Consider the following 14,570-nt stretch of genomic DNA (forward strand, 5'->3'; position numbering starts at 1 on the left):
TGATTTATAGATATTAATTGATTTGCAGATATTTATTTATTTATCTAGACATGTTAGACAACTTTTAATATATTAAATGCCTTTATTAAAAGATAATTTCAATCAATACACTTTCGTAATAAACTATCTTACCTCGGATATTTGTTATTAATCTACAACTAATTGCTCCTTAATAATTCCGAAAGATAATAAAGTGATATGGTAATATATCCTTGTTCAAGGGCAGAATAGTAATTGCATAATATAAAAATGAGCATACGGACACCAAAACAGATTTAAATACAGTTTATAAACAATCTTATCTCTCTCTCAATCATTCCCTGAAGTTTTTTCACTTGTTCCTCCAATCAAAACTTTCTCTCTCTACATATAGATACACAATATATGTATCTATAGATTCCGTACGTGTTTTTGTGTTGTGCTTTTTTCTAGAGAGAGAAAAACAGAGACACACATACATATACACACAGTTCTCTCCCCTCACGCCTCCACTATTTCTCTATCTAAAAGCAAGAAACTTTCTCTCTCTGTCATCCGATCATGAAGATGATGTTCCCGTCGAATCTGTTGCAGATTCACATGCGATTTTGATTCTTGTTTCTTCTTCTTGTTCGTCTTCAGACACCCTTTACTCTCTTCTACGCTTCTCTTTTTACTTTGACCTTTTTCCAGGTACCCTTTTTCCCTCTTTCTCTCACACACACATAAAACACATGTTTCTGTGTGTAAAAATCGTAAACCCCATTTCGTTTTTTTTGATATTGTTTCTGGGGTTTCGATTTTTTTGATATACTCGTGCTTATTCTGAAACGGGGTTTGTGATTTCTTACGAGTTTATGGGGTGGGAAATTGGGGTTTAGTTCGGATTAGCATAATTTTTGTTTGTTATTGTGAAATTACGAGGCTTTATTGCTTTGCATGTCGCGATCGGTGTACAGATTGCAGATTCCTTATTGGGGTTTTTGCGGATCACCGAATTGGTTGTGATTTTGTTGTAATTTCGAGCAATTATTGCTTATCAATGGCGAATTTTAGAACAGTTCACACTACTTTTGTATAATTTCTCCAAGTTTTCCCCTTTTCCCCATCTAAATGCAAAGATTTTGCACGTACTTGTGTGTGTAAGCATAATCCCTCGATGATCAGACTCCCACAATTCTGTTTCGTTCAAATCTGTGTTTATTTCAGTTTGAGTTTAAGCATTTCAAACTTCTTTGTGGTCTGATGATTCATTATAACTATAAACATATGGCCTTGTAGTTTTGTAGTTGATTGTTCATTTAATTAGATTAGTGTTCTTTAGTTATTATACATAAACACCTTAACAATCATTTAGGTTAAAACTCTGTTCCCGTGATTGGATCATCATTCACAGTTTTCATGTCAGGACTCAGGAGAGATTTTAAACCTAGGGTTTGTTTGGTTCTACGATTTGAAACTGAAACTGATTATTACAACTTGAATGATTTAAACCTAGGGATAGATAGTTAATCACACAGTTATCTCAATGATGAACCTTAGGAAAGTAAATGTTGTCAATTTGTTTATTATTGGCTGATATTGATACTTTTGACTTAAATTTACATGACAGGAGTGTTTCACAATGCAACATTCTTCACAACATTTTGCTTTTGGTAAGCTTGAAGTTCCTTAATCATTTGCTGTTTATTTACACTTGTAATGAGTAAAATGCATTAAGAACCAACCAACTCTGTTTTGTGACAGGTCCTTCAAAGATAACATCAATGAGTTTCTCAAAAGTGGTTGGAAGTGGGGCAAGGGACATGTTAACTGGATCTGATGCTTATAATGATGCCTCAAGTGATACCACTCTTTTCTCAAGTTCATTACCAGTTTTACCCCATGAGAAGTGTATGCACCCTCTGTAGTCTGTAACTGTATCCATTAAGTCAAAAAGAAACAACACCTTACTCTTTCCTTTCTGGTTTGAAAAATGCAGTGATATCCAATAACGCAGAGAATGATTTTCAATCTTTAGAAGGCAATGATTTGCTAGAAGAGCTTGAAGACCATGCAATTGGAAACTTGTTACCTGAAGAAGACGAGCTTTTAGCAGGTGTAATTGACGGTTTTGACCTCAATACTTTTCCTAGTCGTGCAGATGAGTTAGAAGATTATGATCTATTTGGAAGTGGAGGAGGTATGGAACTTGAATCAGACATGGATACCTTAAATGTTAGCATGTCAAAGGTAGGTTTGACTGATGGGGTTGTTGGCAATGGGGTGGCCCACTACACTCTTGCAAATGGTGTGGCGACTGTTGCTGGTGAGCATCCATATGGAGAACATCCTTCTAGAACATTATTCGTGCGTAACATAAATAGTAATGTTGAGGATTCAGAACTCAGAACTTTGTTTGAGGTACCTAATTTTAGCCAAATTTATCTGCTTTCTGCTTTATTGCTAGTATCTGCTTTCATTGTTTGTGTATCTGTAGATTTACCTGCTTACCCTTCTGCTTCTTTACTTTATATCCTCATTATGGGCTTTATGTGACTTGGGTATTGTTGTTGATTTATCAATGAAGAGAATCTTTTATGCATTACTATGGAAGAATCTAGAAAGTATTTAAGTCATGTGTGGATAAATTTTTATGTATTTCATTTACTAATTTTTTTTTTTTTTTTTTTTTTTTGTATTCATTTATAGCAATATGGTGATATACGAACACTGTACACAGCATGTAAACACAGGGGTTTTGTGATGATATCTTACTATGATATTCGTGCTGCAAGAACTGCCATGCGTGCATTACAGAATAAGCCACTAAGAAGAAGGAAGCTAGACATTCACTATTCAATTCCAAAGGTTTGTTTTTTTAATTTCATTTTTTTTTTCTGTTTTTTTCATCATGTAAGTTAATATAATGTATTCTTTTGTGTACTAGGATAACCCGTCAGACAAAGATATAAATCAAGGAACGTTAGTTGTTTTTAATTTGGATCCTTCGGTTTCATGTGAAGATCTTCTTCAAATCTTTGGGGCATATGGTGAGGTTAAAGAGGTAATTTTCTTGTTTCTCTCCAATGCTCTTTCTAATGGAAAAAAAAGAGTGATCAAGGTTTTGAACTATTAGACTTGGCTTTTTATTGCAAACTAATTACCATTACTGTGTAGATGCCAAAACAAAGAGATTTTGCAAGAAGAGATAAATGCAAGAGTTAATAATGTAGTTCCATTGATTTGTTTATTATAGTATTCTACTTTTGTTTCTTCCTATTACGGGTTTGTACTTTGAAAATTCTACCCAATTATAGGAATGTCACTCACTTTTAAAGCAATTTTCACTGTTGTAAACTTATAATTGGGTAAAACTTTCAAAGTATAATGTCCTAATAAGAAAAAAAATTGGAAGTACAATGCTATTAATTGGTAGTTTCAAAATACGTCTTAACAGGAAAAAAACTGATAAGTACACTGCTGTAAAAAGTAATGAAATTAGGCTTTTATAATACGCAAATAAATGGAAGTACATTGCTATTTCTTACGTTCAGCTCTTGCTAAGTGAAGCATTTACTCAATATTTTTTTTGTCTGCTTGTTGTTGCAATCTGTCATGTTCTTTTTGCATTTTCACAAGAATGGTGACTTGTTTTCTACGAAAAAGCCAAGTGGTTTGAATAGTCGATCAATATGAATGAAACATAATCACTTGGCTCACATAGTTGGACCATTTATTTGGGATCTTGAAAAATATACACTTAGTTATTATTTTTGTTGCAAAATAACAGATAAGGGAGACACCACACAAAAGACACCACAAGTTCATTGAATATTATGATGTTAGAGCAGCAGAAGCAGCCCTTAGATCCCTGAACAGGAGTGACATAGCTGGGAAACGCATAAAGCTTGAACCTAGTCGCCCTGGTGGAGCCCGCAGAAAGTAAGTTTTATAAATTTTATGTTTGTTTTTATAATTTTATACCTTTCTTTCATACATATTTTCACATTTTTAATGACTACCTTTTCACTTATACAACCGAATTCATTGATGATAGAATGTGCATGAGTTTTTAGCTATGTGAACCATTGTAATGTTACTTTTGAGTTTACATTTCCACCATTTATTGAAAATTCCTCATCTATACAATGTGAATAGTGTTGTTTTCGCTAAAAGTACTTATATTTGCACAAAAAAACAAATAAGATGGTTGAAAATGTTGATCACTCTTAAGGGCATACTTTTTGATGTATTTTTCTGTATATGGTGTCGACCTTTTTCATTTTATGTACTCTATAAAATTCAAAAAATATAGTAATAATCCTAGCGAATGACTGTATGTTATGCAGATTAGAAGGGTATGCACTACCATAATATAGTTTTCTATAAAAGCATTTACTTCTACTTTCTTTACTCTTTTTTGTTTGTTTCTTCCAATTATTATTATTATTAATATGTGTGTGAATATATATATTTAACAATTTGTTTTTTCTTTGTTACTTAGCCTGATGTTGCAATTGAGTCAAGAATTCGAACAAGATGACACCCGAAGCTTTCGACTTCAAGTGGGTCCCTCAATGGCCAACTCTCCTCCAGGTAAAAAGACCTTTTTGTAAGTTATGACATGATTTGAAATCGAGACTTTGAGTTGACTTTCTTTGACCAATTTGACCTAGCAGGTGTGTGGCCACAGTTTGGCAGCCCAATTGAACACAGCCCACTTCAAAGTCTAAGCAAGTCACCTGTGATGGGCTCAATGAGCCCAACCCTACCGGGCCTGGCTTCCATTCTGCACCCTCAACCGGCCCGAATAGCACCAATTGGCAAAGACCACACGCGTAGTAACCGAACCCATCTTGAACAAAATCTTTTCAATGGAAATTCAAACACATTTCAACACTCTCATTCTCTTCCTGAATCCAAATTAAGCCAATTTAACGAATCAATTTCCTTATCATCATTCAATGGTGGTGGCTCAACCTCAACTGGTGGTGGTTCAGGAATCGAAACATTATCGGGTCCACAGTTTTTATGGGGTAGTCCCAATATATACCCTGAACAAACCCAACCCCAACAACAACCCAAAGGACCTTCACCTAACCATGGGTTTGCTATTGCAACCCGAACCCGGTCACCATCCATATCCATGGGTCACCCGTTTGCCACATCCAAGGGGCTGACCACCCATGGGCTCCCTATCACCGCCCGTCATGGATCTTTGCTTGGTTCGACCCAAGTCCAACACCACCACCACCACCATCAACAACATCATGTTGGATCGGCTCCATCTGGGATCCCGTTTGAAGGGCATTTTGGTCTTGGTAGGTATCATGAATCTCCTGAAACATTGTTCATGAGTCCACCAGCTTTTGGAGGTGGTGTGGGTGTGGGTGTGGGTTTGGGTCATATTGATAGAGGAGGGTTCTTGGGTTCTCATGGGTGTGTTGAAAATGGTTCTCCAAGTTTTAGTCCAAGGCTTAGTCCCATGTTTCTTGGAAACGGTCATTATCCCGGGTTGGGGCCCACGATTGCTGAAACTATGAGTGACCGTGGACGGAATCGTCAGGTTGACCAGAATGGAAGTCAAACGGATAGTAAGAAACAGTTTCAGCTTGATCTTGATAAAATCACAAGTGGGGAAGATACTCGAACAACTTTGATGATTAAAAACATTCCTAACAAGTAAGATCTAGTTTTCCCCTTCCAGTTTTGTGACTGGTGTTAATGGGACAAAAATTGCAGCCTTTTGTCCTACCCAATAAGCCCTATAAAGCTTGTCGAATCTAGTCATGTGTAACATAATTTGTTACACGGGATAAGATTGGACTTCTAGGGCTATTTTTGATGATGAGGATGAGGAGGGCTTTTATGTCTTTTTCACATAAGAGAGGCCAAGAAGGTGTCCTTGTCCCACCTTGTTCCATTTTTTTGAGTGGGACAAAAAGTTACAATTTTTGTCTAATTAGTATTGGTCCATCAACTGTTTTGTCTTGTTTGTGTCTAAAGATTTGAGCTTGATTATTTTTTTGTACTTTCAGGTATACTTCAAAAATGCTGCTCGCTGCTATAGATGAAAATCATAGTGGAACTTATGATTTTCTTTACTTACCCATCGATTTTAAGGTATAATATTACACATTTCTTGCTAGTTGAATATGTTATTTTTGGTATAATAAACGTGTCAAACTTCCCATCATTTGATGCAGAACAAATGCAATGTGGGCTATGCATTTATCAACATGCTTTCTCCAACACACATAGTCCCGTTTTACCAGGTTTTTTCCTACCTTTCACTATCTTTAACTTTATTAAATACACTGAAAGAAAGGTTTATAATTATTAATTAATTTATGTGAATTGTGGTTGGCTTAGGCATTCAATGGGAAAAAATGGGAGAAGTTCAACAGTGAGAAAGTTGCTTCCTTGGCTTATGCTCGAATCCAAGGAAAGACAGCACTTGTCACCCATTTCCAGAACTCAAGCTTGATGAACGAAGATAAACGTTGTCGCCCAATTCTTTTCCATTCAGAGGGCTCAGAGGTTACTGATCAGGTGACATGTTCTTTTCCAAAAATATATACTAAATAGAATCCCTATTGTTCAATTATTATAGTGATAGTTGGGGGGCTAAATTGATAAAAAGTAAGTGTTCACTGGCTAAATTGATACAATGGTGAAAGTTTTCTGTGTTTTTCCTTGATAACAAAACTTGGACAAGTGTTTTTTATGAACAGTAAAAAGGTATGATGGTGAAAGTATGTTGTGTTTTTCTGTATTTCGCCCTTCTTTATTGTTTATCCATAATAGTAGCATTTCTTTACCAATAATAGCAGTGGACATTTTTTTTACCCACAATAGTAACATACTATACTTTTTTACTCATAATTACATATTGCTATTATTGGTAAAGAAATACAAGTATGTTGCTATTACAGTTTATAAGTTGATGTTATATATTGCTATTATCAGTAAAAATGAAAGTATGTTTCTATTATAGGTAAGAGATAAAGTACCTATATTGGTAAAAAGAGTAAAGCACATTAATTATCGTGGTAATAACAGTAAAGTATTTGGTATTATACCTATTGTAATATCTCATATGCATCTTACAGGAACCACTATCATCGAGTAGTTTGAACATACAAATGCATCGGTCAAATGGGTCAGATTCGGGCGACTCTTCGGGCAGCCCTCCGAAGGATGGGGCAGCTGAGCAGAGCTGACAGCAGGTGAAGCAGCAGTCTTGTTAGTGTCTAAATAATACTCATTACCCAAGACTGCTGCTTTTCATCCGTACATACAGTGTATAGAAGAACTAGGAGAAAATCGCACCAAAAAGGAAAAAGAAAAAAAAAGGTGCAGATTTTGTGTATTTTCGGAAAGATAATTTAAAAAAGAAACCAGATGATCAAAAGGAATATGTGTTTTGGCTTTTGGAAGAGGCGAATGATTGCAATGTACAGGTGGAGGTTGCCGATTGGTTGAATCTTCTGTTCATCGTCTCTTCATTTTGGGGTTCTTGGTATTTATTGGAGTAAAAATGGTGAAGTCTCAAAAGGGTTTCTTGCCAATTGTATAGTGAGGGCCTGTGGGGGGTAGAATTGACTTTTCATGTGTTTTAAATCTCATCTTTGGTTCACTATTTGACGAAAAACTGATGGGAACTGAAGTTGGAAAAATCTTTGTTTTTGTGTTTATGGTGGGTGTATTGCTCCAATCTTTTTAGTTGTTATGAGCAGGTTTCATGTTTAGAGGAACAACTGTTTCTTGTAGAAGCCATTTTACAGGTTGAATATGTGGTTATTGTGATGTAATGACTTGTATTTGATGTATTAAAATGTGTATTATATTATAACCATGTTTAGATTTTTGGGCCTTGTTTTGTTTTTGTTACACAGAACAATGCAAATTATACTGTGTTTGGTATGCATTGAGGATGGATGTTTAAAAGACGTAAATGCCCTTTCATCTCATAAATAAAAATGTATGCATTGAGGATGGATGTTTAAAAGACGTAAATGCCCTTTCATCTCATAAATAAAAATGTAAATGCCCTTTTTTTATCGCATCACAAAAAAACAGCCCATGCAACAAGTTACATTTCGAGTTTTGTAGTCAAAGATTCTTTTCAACTTAAAATTGACATGGATTCAGAGTCTTGATTTGTTAAATATATGAAACTAAAATAATGCTCATAACCAAGTATCATAAGCTGAAAGACTCCCAACGATTTCATCACAAAACGGACACCAGTTTTTAACCAGAAAGGCACTAGGTTTGACCTCTTTCTTTTTGAATTGCCCACATCAAGATTTGGTAATCTAAATTATAAACATTATAAAAACTGGAATAAAAATCAACAACCTCCACATTTGAGCATGATGATTATTTACATTTGGACATAAACGCAGTTGATGTCAACAAGATTCTTGATTTCACATCTTTATTTTCTAGTTTTAAGTTGGATCTCAATAAGGAAGCAACATTTATTATCATCTCTAACATAATGAACATGGCCTTTCATGATGCCAAGAAGTTTCCTAGAAAGATTCAAAGCAAGCCCTTCTTGTGTACCCCATTCTTTTCGGTCTTCATACATGTCTCTGACGATATTTGCAGGTAACCCTGGGCCCGGATGAGTCATTCTAGAAGAACAAGATGGTCAATAAGTGCTAAGTGCAGGAAATAACAATCTACTTTCATTGTGTATTATAACATCCTACTTGCATTTCTTTGTATTATCCTATTCGAAGGGATTGTATTATGAAAAATCTATCAAATTATAGCAGTGAATTGTTTTGTATGCGGATGATGTTGCCATAAATGGATATATTTTTTGATATACAATGTTGTAATAATAAACAGATCAATGCAAGTACATTGCTATATTTCTTGCATTTAACTCTCCGCATATTATTTCATAAAAAGATCTTGTTATGGCATCCATGTAAATCAACTCATTATTTGATTCAGATAAAGAAAAAAAGCAAAGAAATAAACGACACCTGAACTGAAGATGAATGAACTCATGCCCATCCTGTATCATCCGTAGTCCAGGGGCCACTTTGATCTCCACCCACCCGTTCTGTGAAGGTGCATGATGCACAATGCTGAGCAAGAAATCTGATAACACCATCTGCAGCCTAATTTGATCACCAAGAAGAGCAAGCTTTTTCACTTGATCAGGTATTTCATGAACTAGTGGTATATTCTTTTCCTTCAACACCATCATGACTTGGCTCACAATGGCATCTAAAAGATTCTCCATCACAAATTGGTCCATGTTCAGCTTCATGCTGCTGCAAAATGAAAATTTTCACACCATGCAACATGCAACAGACAACAAGAAAGGGATGTTAGAATAAATGATGCTTAAAATATATTGGAGAAATGATGACACACTTGGGGAAGTGGAAGAAAAAAAAAAGGAGATAGAATTTGTAAAAACTTAGGACTTAATGGGGACAACCACATCTCCCAAAATTAAGTCGTTCTTTGAGCATCAAGTCAGAAAGAAACACCCATATATCGCATACCAGATCAAGTCAAAAAGAAACAGCACCTTAGAGCTAGAATTAAGACTCTTACCCCTCTTCAATACTTTCTATATCCAAGTCCTCAATGATTGATGCAATTTGTCTCTCACAAGCAACACTCGTCTCTAGATACTGCTTCTGATCATCCGAAAGACCCGAGTTTTCAAGAAGTTCATGAGTAAAACGCAGCCCATTTAATGGGTTCTTTATTTCTTGCTTAATATACGCCAAATTATCACGTTTCAACACAAATTCTCCATCATCTTCACCATCTCCTTTAAGTCGTGCACTAGTCTGCAAAAAGAAAAAACACCCACAAACTTTTCCACCTTCACCAACTCTTTTATTTGCTGTCAAGTAAACTTCCACAAGATTTCCATCTTTCCCAAAAAACCCAAATGGCATATCCGAAGTATCATGACCATTGATTGTTCTATGCAACAAGATCATAAATTTCATAAGTGTATCTTCATCTTTGAGTCGACATAAACCCCCGAAAACCTCTCCGGGAAGCACTTTTCCAAGAACTTCATGTCTCCGGTGACCAGTAAGTTCTTCCATGGCTGCATTCCATTCAGAACAACAAGCATCCTCATTGGAAGCAAATAAAGGAGGAATTGAAGGATTTAAAGTTTGGATAATCGCTTTATAATCTCCTTCCATACGTACAAATTTATCCATGACAATTTTCTCGGTTGTTACATCTTGACCCACAAAGCATACTCCTATCACATTGTTCATGTAGTCCCGGCTTGTGCATGTATTAGCCATGATGTATATAATGGAGTTGTTTTTCGGGTCCATAACAGCCTTACGTAGCTTCAACTCCACATTTTTTGCTTCTTCACCTGTATAAACAAAGCATGTGAGAGTTTCTAGTCTCGTCTCGAGACTATAAATTATGCTCATCAAAGTAAGCATGACACAAAAAATGAGCATGTTTTGACACGTTACTCTCCCCACATATATTTTATTATTTTTATTATTATTATTATTTTTTTAAAATGTTTTCTTCAACTTTTTAATTTCCACTTTCATTTAGACTTTATTTTTACCTATTGTTACCTCACACTCACAGGGCATTCCTTTGCTATATATATATATATATATATATATATATATATATATATATATATATATATATATATATATATATATATATATATATATATATATATATATATATATTCCTTTAACTAATTTTTATTTAATTAATTTTCAAAGTAGGTTATGTGAGATGATTGCACTATTCATTCCAATGGCAATCAATGTAAAAAACGATAGAATGAAAGGTAGTTTCGGATTTAGAAGAAAACATGTGTTGTGAGTTACACAAACAGTCCCTTAACTATATACCAAGTTTCAACCTAGCTAGCTTCATAATCTTACAATATTCATAATTTTGAATTATATTATGCACACATATTCCTGTTCATTTCCTTTCTCAGTTTTCCCTTGAAAGTCATTGTCTTTTATATATTTTAGCTTTAAATTAATTTTGATGTAAAAGTTTTCTCCCCTAATAATTTTTAGGTTAAATTATTAGTATCTTAAAAGTTGCATCATTTACTATATTTTAAAGTTACTCTTTTGGTCCATTACATATATTGTTCTTATTTTCTTTTATGATTTACTTTGTAAAAAAATTCTTTGCCGCAACGTTCAAAAATTTCTCCCACAAACCTTATCCATGTCGAGATTCGTTTTTTAATATTCTGGGTATCCACAACATCGCACGGATGGTCCAAACCCTAATTAAAACTAACAACCAAGTTGCGTTTCTCGTTACCCTAAGAATTCTTCATGTGAAATTAAATAGTACTTAAATTTGGATAAAACATGTACCTTGCAATGCTCTAAGTAGAAGATCTTTAACAACTTCACACGAAGTTTCATGAATAACTTCATCAACCAAAGACTTCCCCATAGCTTCACTAGCCATCACACCGGTCAACTCTGCAATTTTTGCATTCCACCCGTTGATCAAACCACACCCATCAACCCCAAAGATCGGGACAGACGCCGTTTCAATTAATCTCACCATTTCACATGCAACCAAACTGATTTCATCCATCCCTTGACTTATACTCTCACTTTCTTGACCATATTTCACCACCTTACCACCACTACCAGCATCACCAACAACATCATGAACCGATGATCTCATTATCAGCTGCAAAGAATGAATCACATTAATCTCAGAAACTTCCCAAGGTAAACTTCTACTTTTTTCCACTTCAAGAAACGCCTTAAAAGAAGATCTTGGATGCATTCTATTAGCATCATCTTCATCCCCAGGGTGATGCTTAGCCCCTGCCCATTTCGTTTCTTTTTCTTTATGTGATCTAAACCAAAACAAGAAATCTTTAGAAGTGATTCGTGCAGCAGCCATACCACAAACCGCATCACCAAGCAAAACCGCACCAGGGTAACCTGCATTCAACAAACTCTCAGTACTAAACCCCGTTGAGTCCTTAAGCTCACTACACAACCATTCAGCTATATCCATAACTTGTGATTCATTTGGAGTTACACCAAGTAACCAAACTTTCCCATTGTAATACAAACCCGCCCCATCACATTTCACTAAATCCATTATGCTAGGAGCCTGAGTTATAATTGACAAAGGGGAATCTCTAAGTACCATGTCACATAAAGTTGTTTGCATACTGAGTACCCTTTTTTCGGCTTTTTGTTCGGCTAAGTGAAGCTCCATGGAAAGTTGTAAACCAACCGATCGCATTAGAAACTCACATGCATATCGAAGTGGGAACGGGATATAACGGGGAGAAGTGTGGTGGCATGCCACCAACCCCCATAGCTTCACGGATTCATTGTTATTTACAAGAATTGCCATCACTAAAGACCCGATGGAACCCATGTTAGCCATGTAAACCACATGGCACCCATGCGGAGCTCTAAGGGTGGAATTAATTAAACATAAAGGTTGCTTTAACTCGTCACTTTGAATCACTCGAACAGATTCCGCATCACAATCGACTATTATCCTTACGCGATTCTGTCTGAACAAGAATCGAGATGCTTGTGGGATGTCTGTTGCAGGATAGTGAAGTCCCAAATACGGTTCTAAATCGGGTCTTCGGATTTCTGAAACAACTTCACCATGTTCATCATCGTGAAACTTGTAAACCATAACCCTGTCGTAACCTGTAAGCTTTCGAACTTCTTCAACAACAGTGTCACATAAAGCCCCGATGTCTCCTCCAGGGAGAGATTGCAGCCTAGAAGTTGCTCTAACGACAAGTTTTTGTGACTGAACCGCACCAGCAAGAAGTAGTGTGGGGTCGCCGGAATTAGCAGGCTCTAAATCAATTATGACACCCACATCGATCCTATGGAGAATCGCGTGAAATGGTTTATGGGTACTTTTAGAATGAACCCAAATCGGGTTTAACAAAGTGATTTCTCTAGAAGCTACGGCTCTTTCTAATGATTCCCGGGAATTTGAGGTGAAAAGGGTTCTTGCATCGATTCCAAGGAGACTATTCTTGTTCAGATTCAAACTCAACATACTAAAACAGTTTTCACTAAAACTTATAATTCTAAAATTGGGTTCCTCAATTGCTATCATACAACCAAAAGGTTGAACAAAGCCACCCCTTTGAATTGCATCGAAATAAGCTGTCATTTGTTGTCCGTCCACAGCTTTTGGTGCATTTGCAAGCAAATTCAAACAGTTAACAGACTTACCAGATCCAACAGAAAGCTCAAATCCTGACAATAACCTCGCATCAGTACCATATTGAGCCAAGGTCGGGTTTTTATCTGTTGGGTTCATGTTGCTTCCGCCTGATGATGATGAAGGTGCCTCAGTAGTGTTATTGTTGTTAATGGCTGGCTCCTCCGACTCTCCTAACTTCATTTTCAAGAACATCCATGGAAGCTTTCTTACGGTTTCCTGAGAAATTTGAAGTGGGTTCTATGCAAAAGATTAGAAGAAGGTAGAATAAGCACACTTGTTGTAAATGATTGGGTTTGCTCTTCAACTTCTCACATATCAAATTTCATTTCCCATTATCTTCATCTTCTTAATACTGAATTCTTGATTTGGCTTGGCTTCTTCATTAGCATAAATCGGGATTAACTTCAACAAAAGCAATGCAGTTTCTTACTGAAAAGATTAAAAAGAGAGAAACATTGGAACTTTTTCTAAAAGATGGCATGGACCAAGGAAAAGGTAACAGGAAGATTCCGAGATAGAAAACGAAGGGAATCACAAATCCATCTGTCACTATCTTTATCTCTATCCTTAATACTCGAAACTCCAAATTCCAAAATCTCCCTTCCAAAATGCCCTTGTTGGGCAGATAAAACTGGTTCAAGTGGCATCGAGTTACGATGTAAAAGACGAACTCAAAACCGAAAACTGGTGGCGTAGAAACTAGGATACACACTGGAATTAATTTGGAATGTGGTGGGGAAAGTTGCAGGTTTAATTGCCGCCACACATGGTGCCAATGTTTCATTTCACTCTGTTAGTCTCGATAATAACCTGCACCGCACCGCAACTGACTGCACGACAAAATTGGATTAAAATAAAGGAATTTTACTAAAACCATTTTTGTTGAGCACATTTGATTTGACCATATTTTAGATAGGATACTTGCTCATATTTATTTTTGATATAGCCAAGGTGCGTTGAGAGGGCATATCTTTAGCCCATTTTTCTATAAAAAAACAAATAAATATACTTATTAAATGGGTTTTAGGAGGGTGTTTGACTTTTTTTTTTTTTTTTTGGAGCCAAAAGTCTTTTTGTCAAAAGTTACAAAAAGTCAAGTTTTTCTGATTTTTTAAAAAAATCAGTTCAAGGACCAATGAACCTGGGGCCCAGCTTGCCCCTCTTCCGAAACCTGATGACACCCTTCCAAGGTGAGACCTTCAGAAGGAACATATCGCCCACACGGAACTCCAAATCTGAACGCCTCCTGTCGGCGTAGCTCTTCTGCCGACTCTGTGCAGTCTGCAGAATTACTCCAGATTCTTTCATTTCCATGGTTTAGCTTATTCCACAATGTCTCAACTGGGTTATATGATGTTAGCTCTAGGTAT

General features: G+C 36.0%; 2 protein-coding genes across 2 annotated transcripts; one reads left to right on the forward strand and one right to left on the reverse strand.

Moving 5' to 3' along the window:
* The first annotated feature begins 322 nt into the window (after positions 1-322).
* LOC111906601 (protein MEI2-like 5) lies at positions 323-7,831 on the forward strand. The gene is made up of 13 exons (XM_023902360.3): positions 323-672; positions 1,592-1,634; positions 1,726-1,872; positions 1,961-2,382; positions 2,671-2,829; positions 2,909-3,025; positions 3,752-3,903; positions 4,466-4,557; positions 4,641-5,643; positions 6,000-6,084; positions 6,168-6,236; positions 6,334-6,513; positions 7,074-7,831. Exons 2-13 carry the CDS (start codon positions 1,604-1,606, stop codon positions 7,182-7,184), a joined length of 2,568 nt encoding a protein of 855 aa, XP_023758128.1. The 5' UTR covers positions 323-672; positions 1,592-1,603; the 3' UTR covers positions 7,185-7,831.
* A 475-nt stretch (positions 7,832-8,306) lies between these two features.
* LOC111906600 (phytochrome E) lies at positions 8,307-14,029 on the reverse strand. The gene is made up of 4 exons (XM_023902358.3): positions 11,343-14,029; positions 9,550-10,345; positions 8,967-9,260; positions 8,307-8,606 (listed from the first exon to the last, which is right to left on the reverse strand). Exons 1-4 carry the CDS (start codon positions 13,390-13,392, stop codon positions 8,405-8,407), a joined length of 3,342 nt encoding a protein of 1,113 aa, XP_023758126.1. The 5' UTR covers positions 13,393-14,029; the 3' UTR covers positions 8,307-8,404.
* Positions 14,030-14,570: the final 541 nt, after the last annotated feature.

The sequence above is a fragment of the Lactuca sativa genome, chromosome 7 (genome assembly GCF_002870075.4).
Source record: "Lactuca sativa cultivar Salinas chromosome 7, Lsat_Salinas_v11, whole genome shotgun sequence".
NCBI lineage: Eukaryota > Viridiplantae > Streptophyta > Magnoliopsida > Asterales > Asteraceae > Lactuca > Lactuca sativa.